Source organism: Haliotis cracherodii, unplaced genomic scaffold (genome assembly GCF_022045235.1).
Source record: "Haliotis cracherodii isolate W230 unplaced genomic scaffold, xgHalCrac1.p SCAF_12, whole genome shotgun sequence".
In the NCBI taxonomy this organism is placed as follows: domain Eukaryota; kingdom Metazoa; phylum Mollusca; class Gastropoda; order Lepetellida; family Haliotidae; genus Haliotis; species Haliotis cracherodii.
This window is the reverse complement of record NW_027266267.1, coordinates 1,281,227-1,294,125: the sequence shown is the minus strand read 5'-3', so window position 1 is coordinate 1,294,125 and position 12,899 is coordinate 1,281,227. Positions and strand designations below refer to the sequence as shown.

The 12,899-nt window shown below is 40.7% G+C and overlaps 1 protein-coding gene across 1 annotated transcript; it reads right to left on the bottom strand.

The window, feature by feature from the left end:
- Positions 1-230: 230 nt before the first annotated feature.
- Positions 231-6,644, bottom strand: LOC139458035 (uncharacterized). The gene is made up of 7 exons (XM_071239350.1): positions 6,620-6,644; positions 3,068-3,684; positions 2,526-2,576; positions 2,166-2,369; positions 1,347-1,469; positions 1,022-1,175; positions 231-658 (listed from the first exon to the last, which is right to left on the bottom strand). The coding sequence occupies exons 1-7, from the start codon at positions 6,642-6,644 to the stop codon at positions 231-233; spliced, it is 1,602 nt and encodes a 533-aa protein (XP_071095451.1).
- Between the last annotated feature and the right edge of the window lie 6,255 nt (positions 6,645-12,899).

Sequence of the window (12,899 nt, the reverse complement as noted above, 5' to 3'; positions counted from 1 at the left end):
TATCCTCTGATTTCATAACAATGATACATAACTTTTTATAATGCAACACACCCTGTAATTATAACATGATGTTTCCATTGACATGAATAGAAACATACTTTAGTTATTATATATGTATTTCCGAGACACCATGAGCATCATATTTTACTCCAGAGGGAATTACATTACTTCTATACTTCATAAAGCCACTCAGGGTTGGTGTGCCTACATGTTCACTGCAGGTCATGATTTTACATTTGCTGGGTAAACATATATACCACGGCGCATAAACCTATCACAGCAGCAGATGTTAAAACTCGGATGGTCCAGACTTTTCTTTCAACTTTTCTCTCCTCAGATACAACGTTTACCTCCTCATCGTCGTACATCTTCTCTTGAAGTTTTAAATCAATCATCTTCTCCACTTGTTCAACTGTAGAAGTGAGGATTCTGTCAAGAGCTCTGAGGTGAAGCAGCTTTGTGTTCGTGTCTGTTTCTGTTTCTGTGACATAATTCTTTACATAACTGATGGCGTATGGTGGAATGCCAGTTTGTTCTGACATCATCTTCACAGCTTCCTGTACTCGAGGTGAACTGTACAGTTTGGGGATATTATCTGTGTCTTTGAACTGTGGGTCACACTCATCCAGGTTGGTCAAGACCAGGTGGTAAGAAAGGGCTGAAACATGTAACATTAAAGTAAACTATCCAGAGCATACTGTAATGACTTCACATAAACATCCTAGCGCATATCTCACTGACCATGTACGGAGTTTTATTCATTTCAATCCATTTTTATGCCCTTGGCCTTTTACATTCACCAATAAGCCAATATGAAAATAGAGACCTCAGCATGTGTATGTGCAGCAGTTGTCAGACTCAAAGAAACAAACAATTCTCTGGGTGATGCTGAATGAGAAGAAACGACCGAGAAAAGTCAGTTACTTGTAAAAATAGAAAATAAATAAAACGATCACGACAGCGTACAACTTAACATGTTACATGGTTTCATGGCCTGGGCATTCAGATCTATCTGACTTACCACCCTTTCCTCCTAATTGTATGATGGCATTTAGCTGACGCTTCAATTCTTCTCCCAGAGTGATGGCATGGTGTAGAACCAGAACAACACATGACACATCCCTTCGTGCGTCTTGTTGAGATAGGTTGTCTTTCATTTCCAGAAATTTTGTAATCTGAAAGCAAACAAATTGATATCAATCTCACTACATTGTCAATGTTGATTATTGATAACTGTTTCAAAGTCTATTATAACTATGAATCATCAATACCAGAGAATAACTAGCCTCGGTCATCCAATTGACAAATTCCATTGTTTTGATATGATCATACTATGTAGTGCTTACCTGAGCATGAAAGGGAACCCTGCCACATGCAATAGCTTCAATATTCTCCGTTTTAAATTCACTGCTTTCAAATATTCCTGGCATGTCAATGATCCAGTGATCTCCATATTGTGACACCTGGAACTGTAAAATGACGACTTCTGATAAAGGATCAAACACACCTGCACACCTGGTTCGGGTTGTGGTTGATTCTTTTGGTACATAGTCAGTTTCACACATACAACGCATTATGTCTCATGATAACAAAACAGATTCCCTGCTGGTTCCTGAATTAGAAATTTGCAAACAAGAAACATCTTGCCCTTAAATTTAACATTTTCAGACAAAAATACCTTACTCAAACAACACCAACATTTTTTAAGTTCATACTGCTACCGACCTGTAAGGTTTATGATCACAGTTGACTACAAATGCTACCACAACTATAAAATCCTTATGACAAGACTGCTTGACAACGGTATAAGGATCTATACCAATCCAGATATATTTGAAAAAATAGAAATAATAAATGATTCCCAAATTACCATAATGTTAATGATGACCTATTTCTGAGGATATGCGATACCAGAATATTATATGGATTGTTACGCTCTTCAGTGGAGGTACAGGTAACAGTCCGGTAAAATACATCAGAACCGACAAACAAAGTTCAACCTTACAGCTAAAATCATCAGAGACCATTATGTGAAGACACTCTTTATCACTGCAAAAGCAATACATCTCAATGGGTGGTTCCAAGTATGCATATATGATTCTCATTCAAGTGACAGTCAGGAGAATCTGATATTAATCCAATTCATTTCCAGGTAATATACTTACACACTGAGTTAGTGACTGGTCGAGACTAGCAACGGCATAGTAGGTGGAAGGTGTGGCAGAATCCTTCAGAGCTGATCTCAGACCATTGCAGAATGATGATTTTCCAGCACCGCTAGGGCCAAATATCAGGACCTTCCCTCGTATACGCTTTCCTTCCTTGTCATTTATGTGTTCAAGAAACTTTGTGCGGAGTTCTTCAACACCCTGCAGAGTACGTAATTGAAAAGCAAGAACAGATACAATCGTTTTATATATATTAATAAGCTTCCCAAAAGTGTTCAACACTATAACAGTTTTCTTACAATATATTAGTTTTCTCTCCCATGTTTCGTAAAAAGCATATTTTTCAAACATCGATACCTGTGTTGTCCACCTCAGTCTGTCTGGATTCTTTGGTCCCCACGAAAACTGCTGAAAATGTTAAATCAAAATTCTTAAAAACGTACAGGAATATGTTATGCAGGTGTAGCAGGGCATGGAGTCATCCCACAGATGACATCCTTACATTGTCAGCTTGCTGGTCCTGAGAATATCCTGAGGCAATCACTTACTTGTGGCATGAGTTACCTCACTTTTGCAACAATTCTGAAACCAAACTGTGACAGCAAATGGATCCAGAGTTTTGATACTGTAATATATAATTGTCTCTTTTGGTTAGATAAATATAATATATATATCTGTACAGACCAATTTCAGTGTTAGCCTTCTGTACAGACCAATTTCAGGGTCAATTTGGAAACCATCATATATGAATAACAAACACTTCAAATTATACGCACCATTCAAGTCTTTTTAAAGACGTCTCTACTTTCACTGGTGATGTCTGTGTTATATGTGTCATGACCTGTAGGACATCTGTTTAGCTATTCATAGATACCACATTTTTATGATTTCACACTTACCAGAAACTTTTCATCTCTCCTTTGTTTTTCTTCCATCTCATCCAGAAGGCGTTGCTTTTCTATCTCAGCAGTTTCCTTCTTTTGTCTCATCTTCTCTAATTTCCTTACTTCATTCTCTGCATGTGCTTTTGCCTCTTCTGCTCTCTCTCTGTGTTCCTTTGCCATTTCCTGCGCCACACTTGCTCTTTGTTTTTCCTTTTGGGCTTGTTTGTCTGCTCGTTCAGCTCGTCTTGCACTTGCATCTGCTTCTTCCTTTGCTTTAGCAGCAGCCATCCTTTCCTGTTCTGCACGTTCCCTTTCCTCATTCGCCCTTTGGTTTTCCATTAGGGCTTGTTCTTTGGCTTGTTTAGCTCGTCTTGCACTTGCATCTGCTTCTTCCTTTGCTTTAGCAGCAGCCATCCTTTCCTGTTCTGCACGTTCCCTTTCCTCATTCGCCCTTTGGTTTTCCATTAGGGCTTGTTCTTTGGCTTGTTTAGCTCGTCTTGCACTTGCATCTGCTTCTTCCTTTGCTTTAGCAGCAGCCATCTTTTCCCTTTCTGCACGCTGCCTTTCTTCTACTGCTCGCCTGGATTCGTCCCTGGCTGCCTCTTTAGCCTCTGCTAACTGTTTCAATGTGTCTGTGTTAACTGCAGTAAGTTTTGTTCCAGTTGTATGTCATTATGACTTGTAAACAACCTTCTTTGGTGATACAAATATGTGACTGATTGCTTGAACCATTATCCATGCCATTAAAGCACCCTATGCTCTCGACCTATTCTAACCATGTATTAAACATTTAATCAGAACGAGTATTACTGAATTTGCAATTTTTCTAATTCTTAATATGTAATTCTTCATGCATGATAAACATTATCTATACTTTAGACCTTTAAGTTTCTGCCTATACTGTGACTCCGGAGCAGAATGTGTCCTTAGTGTGCTATTCCTGTTCTTAGAGTTGACTAGAATTGATCGATTAAGTCATGATAAACAAGAGCAATAGACCACAGCAACTTAAAATAACAAAAAAAGAAAAAAAAGTATAATATTATATCTCCATTTTCAAAAGCTGACCAACCAAACCATAAGATGCAAAACAACATGAAACATGAAGCAATGAATAACGGAGCAAATGTGCATACAAGCTGAAATTTCTGGATTATGCAAATAGGTGCACAGTAGCCTACATAAAAACACTATAAGTAACCGATTCCACATTATTGTCTCTGCCAGAAGTTATACATTATGCATAATAAACCTGATACCTACTGTATATACAAGTTTAGAAAAAATATATGCATTTGGTTTGACTTTAAAAACTTACCTCCTTCCCCTAGACAAATACTGACGGAATTCGGAGGTTAAGTGATTATTTTCTGACTTAGAAAATCGACATAGTAAGAATTCGTCGCTATTACTCACCTCTTCAGCAGAAACTGCAAGGGAACCACATGCGAGTTGCAGTTTGGTAAAATGAACACAAGTTAATTTTTAACATTGTACCAGTGGTAGGCATTGTTATTATGAGAGATATTTAGTAAAACTGATGATAGTCCTGAAGCTTCAACAATCTTTCAAAATGGCTGTTTCGCACAACCACACATAATTTACGTTCAGTAAGATGATAAAACTCCCACTGTGAACGCCAAGACGAGTGAAAAAAAGAAAAGAATCAAGATTCTTTGTCTGTTGTAGTGAATCACATATTATAGATAATACAGCTGTAATTATAAAAGCAGCCAGGGACAGCAAGCATTCTATGTTGTTATTTCTGTGGTTTCAGATGACATCTAGTTAAGTATAATAATATTTACCCAATCCGAAAAGTTTCTTCATGCTTTGTTGATGCACTGCAAAGATGACGTATATTCCATGTCTTTTTAGCTGACATTTCTTAAAAATATGGTTATGGTTTTGAAGCTTTTTACTTTTTGATATTATCCAATTAAACCAAATTCAACACAACGTTTTAACACAGTAATGTACACAGTGGTTTAAACATATGCCACTGCCTTATTACAACATGAAAACAATGCATATCAAATTATTTTGTGCTTCACCATCATTATATCATCAATTAGGAACATGTCATATTGTATTTCGAAAATGGAATATTAGTCGGCAACTGCTATAGCTTCGTTCATAGATAAAAAGTAACTGTTGAGAAATAGTCTGTGAATATATAATGAGGTAAAGTGTTGTTGTTTTGAGTTACAGGAAAGGCACACGTCTTTCCCTTTTACAATTTTCTAGTGAAGGAATTCAAACCAAATCTCAGGTGATATGTTAACTTACGTTGTATTGCCGCTTGAGAATAACACGTCCTACCAGCTTGGTGTGCACACATGCACTGAAGCATGTTACCAGTGTCAGCGGTATAAACAAGACAACTCTTTCCAGCTGGGCGGTGTGCAACCGAGACAAGGTGACAACCAGATAGCTGTGACAAACTCAAGTGAACATACAGGTGTGTCTGCAGCCGTCTGTGCTGGCATAGGTGAGGTATGTATATCAATACTATTTCCAATACCAACTAATATGTACTCCTGTCCCTCATATACTTGAGCTGGAATCATTCTACGGATGCTTACAAAATGCCATTTGTTCTCAACCAAGCAACATGAAATGAAAATCTTCAGTTTTGTGTCAAGGTTGGGTGACAATATTTTTGAAGACATATCTGTTTCTGAACACCTGTGTTGTCAACAGGGAGACGTTGTTTTCTTCAGTTCATATTTCTCTAACATATAACAATCTAGCAATAACTCCTTTTACGTTCGCTTCTTTCTACGATAATTTTAGATTTATAATAAATTGTATTGTTGTTTTGCTCCGCTGTAAGTACTGTTTATTTAAAGCTATGATAATATATACTAGCCACATAAAGAAACTGTGCACGGAGAAAATATATTCTGGATTGAAATACAACACAGCAAGAACAAAATGATGCAGACGCTGTAGCAGCTGAATGATCGGACCATAAGAAAATGTCAACGGGACATGAACAACATCTGTTACGATGACGTCAGAAGATCAAAATGGAGTAGGGGGTCAAACGACGAAGTCACAAAGTCAATAACTGGTATGACCACCCTGTGCGTGTATCATAGCAGTGCATCGGCGACGCATGGAGTCCACCAAATGGGCATGGTTATCTGGAGGATGTGGAAGACGACGCAGACGGTGCTCCATTTCATCCCACACATGCTCTGTTTGGGAGAGATCTGGAGAAATTGCAGGCCATGACAGTAACATGACATTGTTATGGTGAAGGAAATCCATTGCGACCCTAGCCGTGTGAGGACGAGCGTTGTCCTGTTGAAATGTCAATCCCGGGCCATGACTTTGCAGGAAAGGAATGACCACAGGCCTCAGAATCTTATCTCTGTGGCCAACACCAGTGAGATTGCCCTGAACAACCACAAAAGGGTTCGGTGCCGTGCTGTTATCCCAACCCATATCATCACAGAGCCACCTCCAAAACGATTCCTCTCCACAATACAGTTGCGTGCATAACGTTCGCCCAAACGCCGGTAGACACGTTGGCGCCCGTCCCTGTGGGAAATGTTGAACCTCGATTCATCTGTAAAGACAACATTTCTCCACCATATTCGAGGTTGGCGAACGTGATTTCGACACCATCTTAGACGGTTGACTCGATGACGGTGTGTCAGGATGGTACGTATGGCAGGGCGTCGTGGTCAAATCCCGTACTGACGTAAACGATTTATGACAGTGTTGGGATGGATACGGCGCAGTCCAGGAATTGTCTGGGACTTCGTTACTGACGTTTGGAACCTGTGTCGGAGAAGTGTAACTCGAATTCATCTGTCCTGTCTTGGCGTCGTTACTCGGGGACGTCCTGAACGTGGGTTGTCGGCAATGTCATTTGTGTTCTGATAACGCTTCACCAATGCCGATATCGTGTTACGATGGCATTGGAAATGTGTTGCCACCTGTTGTTGCCTCATTCACGCTAGGATCATTTCAATGGCTTCATGACGCTGTGCAGCTGTCAATCTTGGCATGATTTGCTTGTGATATGCTTGTGTCTGCGCCTGAGAAGTTTTGAATTTTTGAATGACCACAGATCAAGCTTTCCAAAGTGACAGCGAATTTTGGGTTGCACATGCTGTGTACAGCTGCACAGGAAGCACGTGCAGTAACACATTGCACGTCCATAGGCCCCCATCAATGACGTCATATCGTATTGCACGTGCATGAGCGTTTGAATGTCTCCAATAATTGCTGTGTTCAAACCTATCTTTCATATATGAACGGTGTGCCCTTATATCTATATTTTCTCCGTGCACAGTTTCTTTATGTGGGTATGACATATATGTATGTATATGTATGTATGTATACGTGTATATATGTATGTATGTATGTATACGTGTGTGTATATATATATATATATATATATATATATATATATATATATATATATATATATATATATATATATACAGTGATGCAGTTCTGCTAGTATGTGGACAAGCATTAATTTGATTTTCGTCAGATTTCTGTCAGCTAGAAATCAAAGGAGTGAGTGAGTGAGTGAAATTTAACTTCCGTCTTTTAACCACATCGAGAAGAGAACTTATGCATAAACAATAAATACATATAATCATAGCATATATGAATACATATATTACTTTTTCTAAATAAAGTGATTTACTTGTGCAAATCATGTTCAGAAAAATGCACTTCTGCTAGTATGTGGACAAGAATTAATATGATTTTCGTCAGATTTCTGTCAGCTAAAAGTCAAGGGAGTGAGTGAGTGAGTGAAATTTAACTTCCGTCTTATACATAAATAATAAATATATTTAGACTGAAACGAACCCAGTCACATCAGTGAACAGTATTATAACTAGATTATCACAGTTTCAAAGGAACACAGGAAACCAAACCAAACCAGACATCATTAAACATGCCCTTCTTTGAATCTTAGTGATGCATAGATACATCAAAGTATGTGATATTATCTTGTGGAACAATTATTAATGTCTTAATTCTGATGATTAAATTCGAATAGAAAGATGTCATCAATATACATAAACATGTATGTATTTCTTACGGTATTACGACATTAAAATGTTCTGCAAATGTTGGTTTTAAGAATCATTCAATATGTTCCAGATATGTCACTGCCGCTTCATATTCTGCCCAGCACACGTTATGATAACAAACTCAAGAAGTCTTTCATGCACCAGCTGTCACTCCATGTTGAGCTGAACAGGGAACTGTCCTCCACTGTTTCACCGCCCCTCATTGTGATATTCCAGCCTCAAGGCAGACCGAACGATGAATTTGATGAAGTGGTTCTACAGTCCCTTGATAAATGTAAGACTTTTTGTCAGCGACAACTGTATGGATGACGAGTGCAGATGGAGTGGGTGAGTGAGTTAAAATGTAACGTCCAGACGCCAGTATTACAGCCATATTGTAACGCGACAAAATGGTAAAAATCAATAATCAATAAATTTAGACTGTTTAAAAACCTATCGTCGAAGGACAGTACAATACCTAGAATATCACAGACTTATATAAAACTAAGGAAGAGAATGTATGGATGGTAACTTCTGTATTATGAGCAACACAACGTTTCCGAGTATATACAAATTAATGTCGTTATTGGCTCACTTGTTAACTTTCCACCTTTTGTTATCTTATGACTTGTGTTGTTCTTACATGTACATGTGCACATAAATGCTCTCTGCCTCATACCATTCATTGGTGAAGGAGTAAGCATGTAATTATTCTTTATGTGTATCACTTCTAAATACCTTCAATTATTTATTGAAAGCAGGTTTGCGAGCATGTAAAAATAAACTATTATTTATGAAAATGCTTTATAGATCGCCAGCAACTGATTGTAGATCACCATGGGTGCTTACAATACCTTTGCTACCTATATGAACCCCACCAGAATTTACATCATCTCTTTAGGTGTTGGCGATTGTTGGCAAATTTAGCCAAACATTAAAACAACACATATTCTATGATTAAAAGCGCACGTGCAGCTCCATGGGCCTTTTGTTAATGTACTGGGTGCAATGGGTGCGTGTTTCCCGACTAATGGTTTGTTGATCATGTTGAGCTTGGGAATTTGTCACATTAAAACTGTTCATTTTGCACCTCTTGGTTTGCTAATTTTGCTTTTATGGCCAAAATTATCCGTATTGCATTTCTTTTGTTGAGTAGGATATGATCACTGACTTTTTTCTTTTTTTATGTGCTTGATACTGATCACCACTATCACATGTTATATTGTCATTGAATATTGTACTTCGACCCTATTGTAATTGTTATGACTCTGCAGTAGTTTGTATTGATTTGTAAACCTAGTTAATGTTGTAATTCATTTGTTGATTGCATGCATATGCATACCATTTGTTGGTTGTTTGTTGGTTTCACTCTCAGTTCTATTACCTACAGATTTCTGGGTTAACATACTGATTCAATATGGGAATCGACACATAACACCAGATTAATATGGTACTTATAAACAAATAATCTCATAACAAATATACAATGGGGTTTTGGAAAAAATAGACTTGCCATTGACCATTTGGTTAAAGTGCAGGGTTTTTGATTGCATCATCTGCGTCAATCCAAGATTATCAGAAGTGCAAAGAAACAACGTCATAGGCTGCTCGCAGGAACAGGAATCCCGATCAGCTGTAGCCATGGTTTTCAATGTATCGCCCAGCACCATCAGAAGGCTCTGAGATCGGTTTCAACAGAATGGATCACCTACATGAAAGGTCGACAACAGACACCCCAACATCCGTGCTGCGCAGAATCTCCAAACAGACTGTATAAAACTGTTTAACAGTAGAAGGTTCTGTTCGACGCATCATATTGAATCGACAACACGTCAACAACAACGCATAGATATCGTCAAAGGGTTTTGCTTCAAATGTGATGGAGAGATGTCTGGTTCAGCGAATCGAATCAAAATTTCGCCTCCATCGAGGGGATGAGGGTGAGGAAGAGGGGGGGAAGGAAAATGCTACAACCAAAACGACGAGACAGCGTCAAATACGTTTTCTATGATTTAAAATGCATGCAAGACATGGAGGAGCACATCCTTAATTTGTGTGTGGTGCAGTTAGGATGTGGACGATGCATCGGTGAAGCGACCAAGGCTTTGTGCAAACACTGTCCATGGAGGGATGAAGGTTATGGTCCCAGCCACGAGATCATGTTTCGAGGCCCCACCACGCGACGCGATGTGTGTGTTTGGTTGACAACTCTGGCTGAAAAAGCCAAGAAGAAGAACCAAGAGGAGGAGGAGGTCAGCACACGCTAAAGAAAACAGGATGGAACTCTCTCAACTCATTCACCAACAAAACGTCAGCGACGTCCATCACCCCAGGAGGAGGAGGAGGGCAAGGGGGAGGTGGACTCGCCCACCCCGCTGGAGGAAAAGGGGAAGGAGACAAAGAAGACAGAGGACACCACTGTCAAGAAGGAGGAACTCATTTATGTGATGGCACATAATGCACGGTCCTATGATCTGCACTTGATCCTGAAAGGCCTGTACCATCATCTGCTGAATCTCCTCACCAAGATTTGGAATGGACAACAAATTTTACAGGTGACCCTGGGACGATTGTTTTTCGAAGACAGTTTGAATTTCATACCCTACCCACTGAAATCATTTTCAAAGACCTTTTGACTGAATGAACTGAAGAAAGGTTATTTTCCACACTTTTTCAATACCGAAGCCAACCAGACCTACAGAGGTCTCTATCCACCAGCCGTCATGTATGATCCCAATGGCATGTGTCCCGCAGAACGCGCAGACTTCCTCCAGTGGCATACCAAGAAAGTTCAAGAAGGAGCCTTGTTTCACTTGCAAGAAGAACTCTTAGCCTACTGTCAGAGTGATGTCAACATTTTGAGACGGGGATGCGTCTCAGACAGATTTTCCGACAGAACGCCATCAGGACAGTTTGCATGGATCTCTTTGTAGAGGTTATGGCAGCCGCTGCATTCACCATGAAATCCATCCGAAAGCACGATCTGAAACCCGATACCATAGCCATTCTTCCACCTCAAGTCTACCAAGAGAAACTATTCCCAGGCCTGTATGAACTGGTTAAGTTATTTCATGGAGACTGACCCCAACCTGCACCTCCAGAACGCCACGAATGGAGGTGAAAAAGAGTTCACATGTGAAGACGGTAAACATCAGTACAGTGTGGATGGCTACGATCCAGCGACAGGCACCATCTATGAATTCCTGGGTGTCAGAAATGTCACAAGACCACATCCCGTCCTGGGCACGTAGATGGGAGCACGTTATACTGACATCCGCTACCGCCTGAGTCTCTTGAACCAACACCCTTATCCATCAACCACCTGTGGACACGTTGTTTGAGGTGAAAGGACTTATCCAATGTCGTGTCCTACCCCTGAAACGACTCTCCCATCACCTACTACCCTACAGATCGGGTGGTAAACTGCTCTGTCCTTTGTGCCGCACGTGTGCCGATACCCGGTCAGACTCACCTGCAAGCACACGGCCGAAGAGAGGTCTTGAGTGGGCACGTATGGCACTGTAGAACTCCATGAAGCCGTGAAGAAGTATAGTTACAAGGTGCTTCAGATCTTCGACGTGTGGCATTTCGACACCTTTGCACAGCATGACCCCGACACCCAGCAAGAAGGACTCCTTGACACCTATATCGACCATCATTTCAAGGAGAAGCTCGAAGCCAGTGGATACTCCGAGGGTTGTACCGATAACAATGCTTACATCCAGGAGATCTATGACAAAGAAGGCATTCAGTTGGACAAGGATTGCATCGAGAAGAACCCAGGACTTCGCACTATTGCCAAGCTCTTTCTTAATTTGCTCTGGGGCAAGTTAGCTCTGGGGCAAGCGGTTAGTCTTTAGTCAGAACGTCTATATGAACGATCCTGCGCAGTGCTTTGCCTTGTTGAGGGATGAACAAAATACCATCGAGGATGTCACCGTCATCAATGAACACATGGTGGAAGTGACCTATACCCTCGAGGAAGAATTCCAAACCCCTCATTCTCATTTCAATGTCCCCATAGCTGCTTGGGTCACTGCACAAGCACGCCTCAAGCTGTACGAGACCCTCGTCCTGGTGGGTCGCAAGGTCTTGTTCTTTCATACGGACAGCATCATTTACATTCATCTACCCCACGACATGAATCCAGAGCTGGACCATTCGTTAGGTGAGTTTACAGACGAACTGGACGGAAACAACATCAAGACGTTTGTGTCAGGAGGCCCAAAAAACTATGGCTATGAGTTAATGAATCCCAGACCAGCTGGAACGCGCGACCTGCAAAGTCCGAGGGTTCACTTTGAATTACAGAAACCAACATCACCTCAACTTTGACACCATGAAAGGACTGATACGGGGACAACGGCCTGGGAAGGAGGGGAGAAAATCAGCTTGGATTACCCTCATCAGATCATTCGTAAAGGACCTCGGCCTGGGAACGCTCTTGTGACCCGACCCACCCAAAAGGACTACAGCACCGTTTACGACAAGCAACGCATCGTCTACAACGAAACCACAGGGCTGCCTGTAGATACGCTCCCCTTTGGGTTCAGAGACGACTAGATGTGGGACAGAAACCAGGCAATGAGAAGGTCGGATTTTCCACCACTGAGGAAGCAGGGTGTCAGTGCCTTTAAATACGACCAGGGTTCACTTGCCATCACTTTTCACTGAACGGTCCAAACAAAAACACCATCATGTTCTGGCTACTACCCCTGTATGACAACAACGGGTGCTGACGCTGCAAACGCAGCACCCATACTAACAACAAAACCCTCAGAAGCACACAACAACTCGACTCA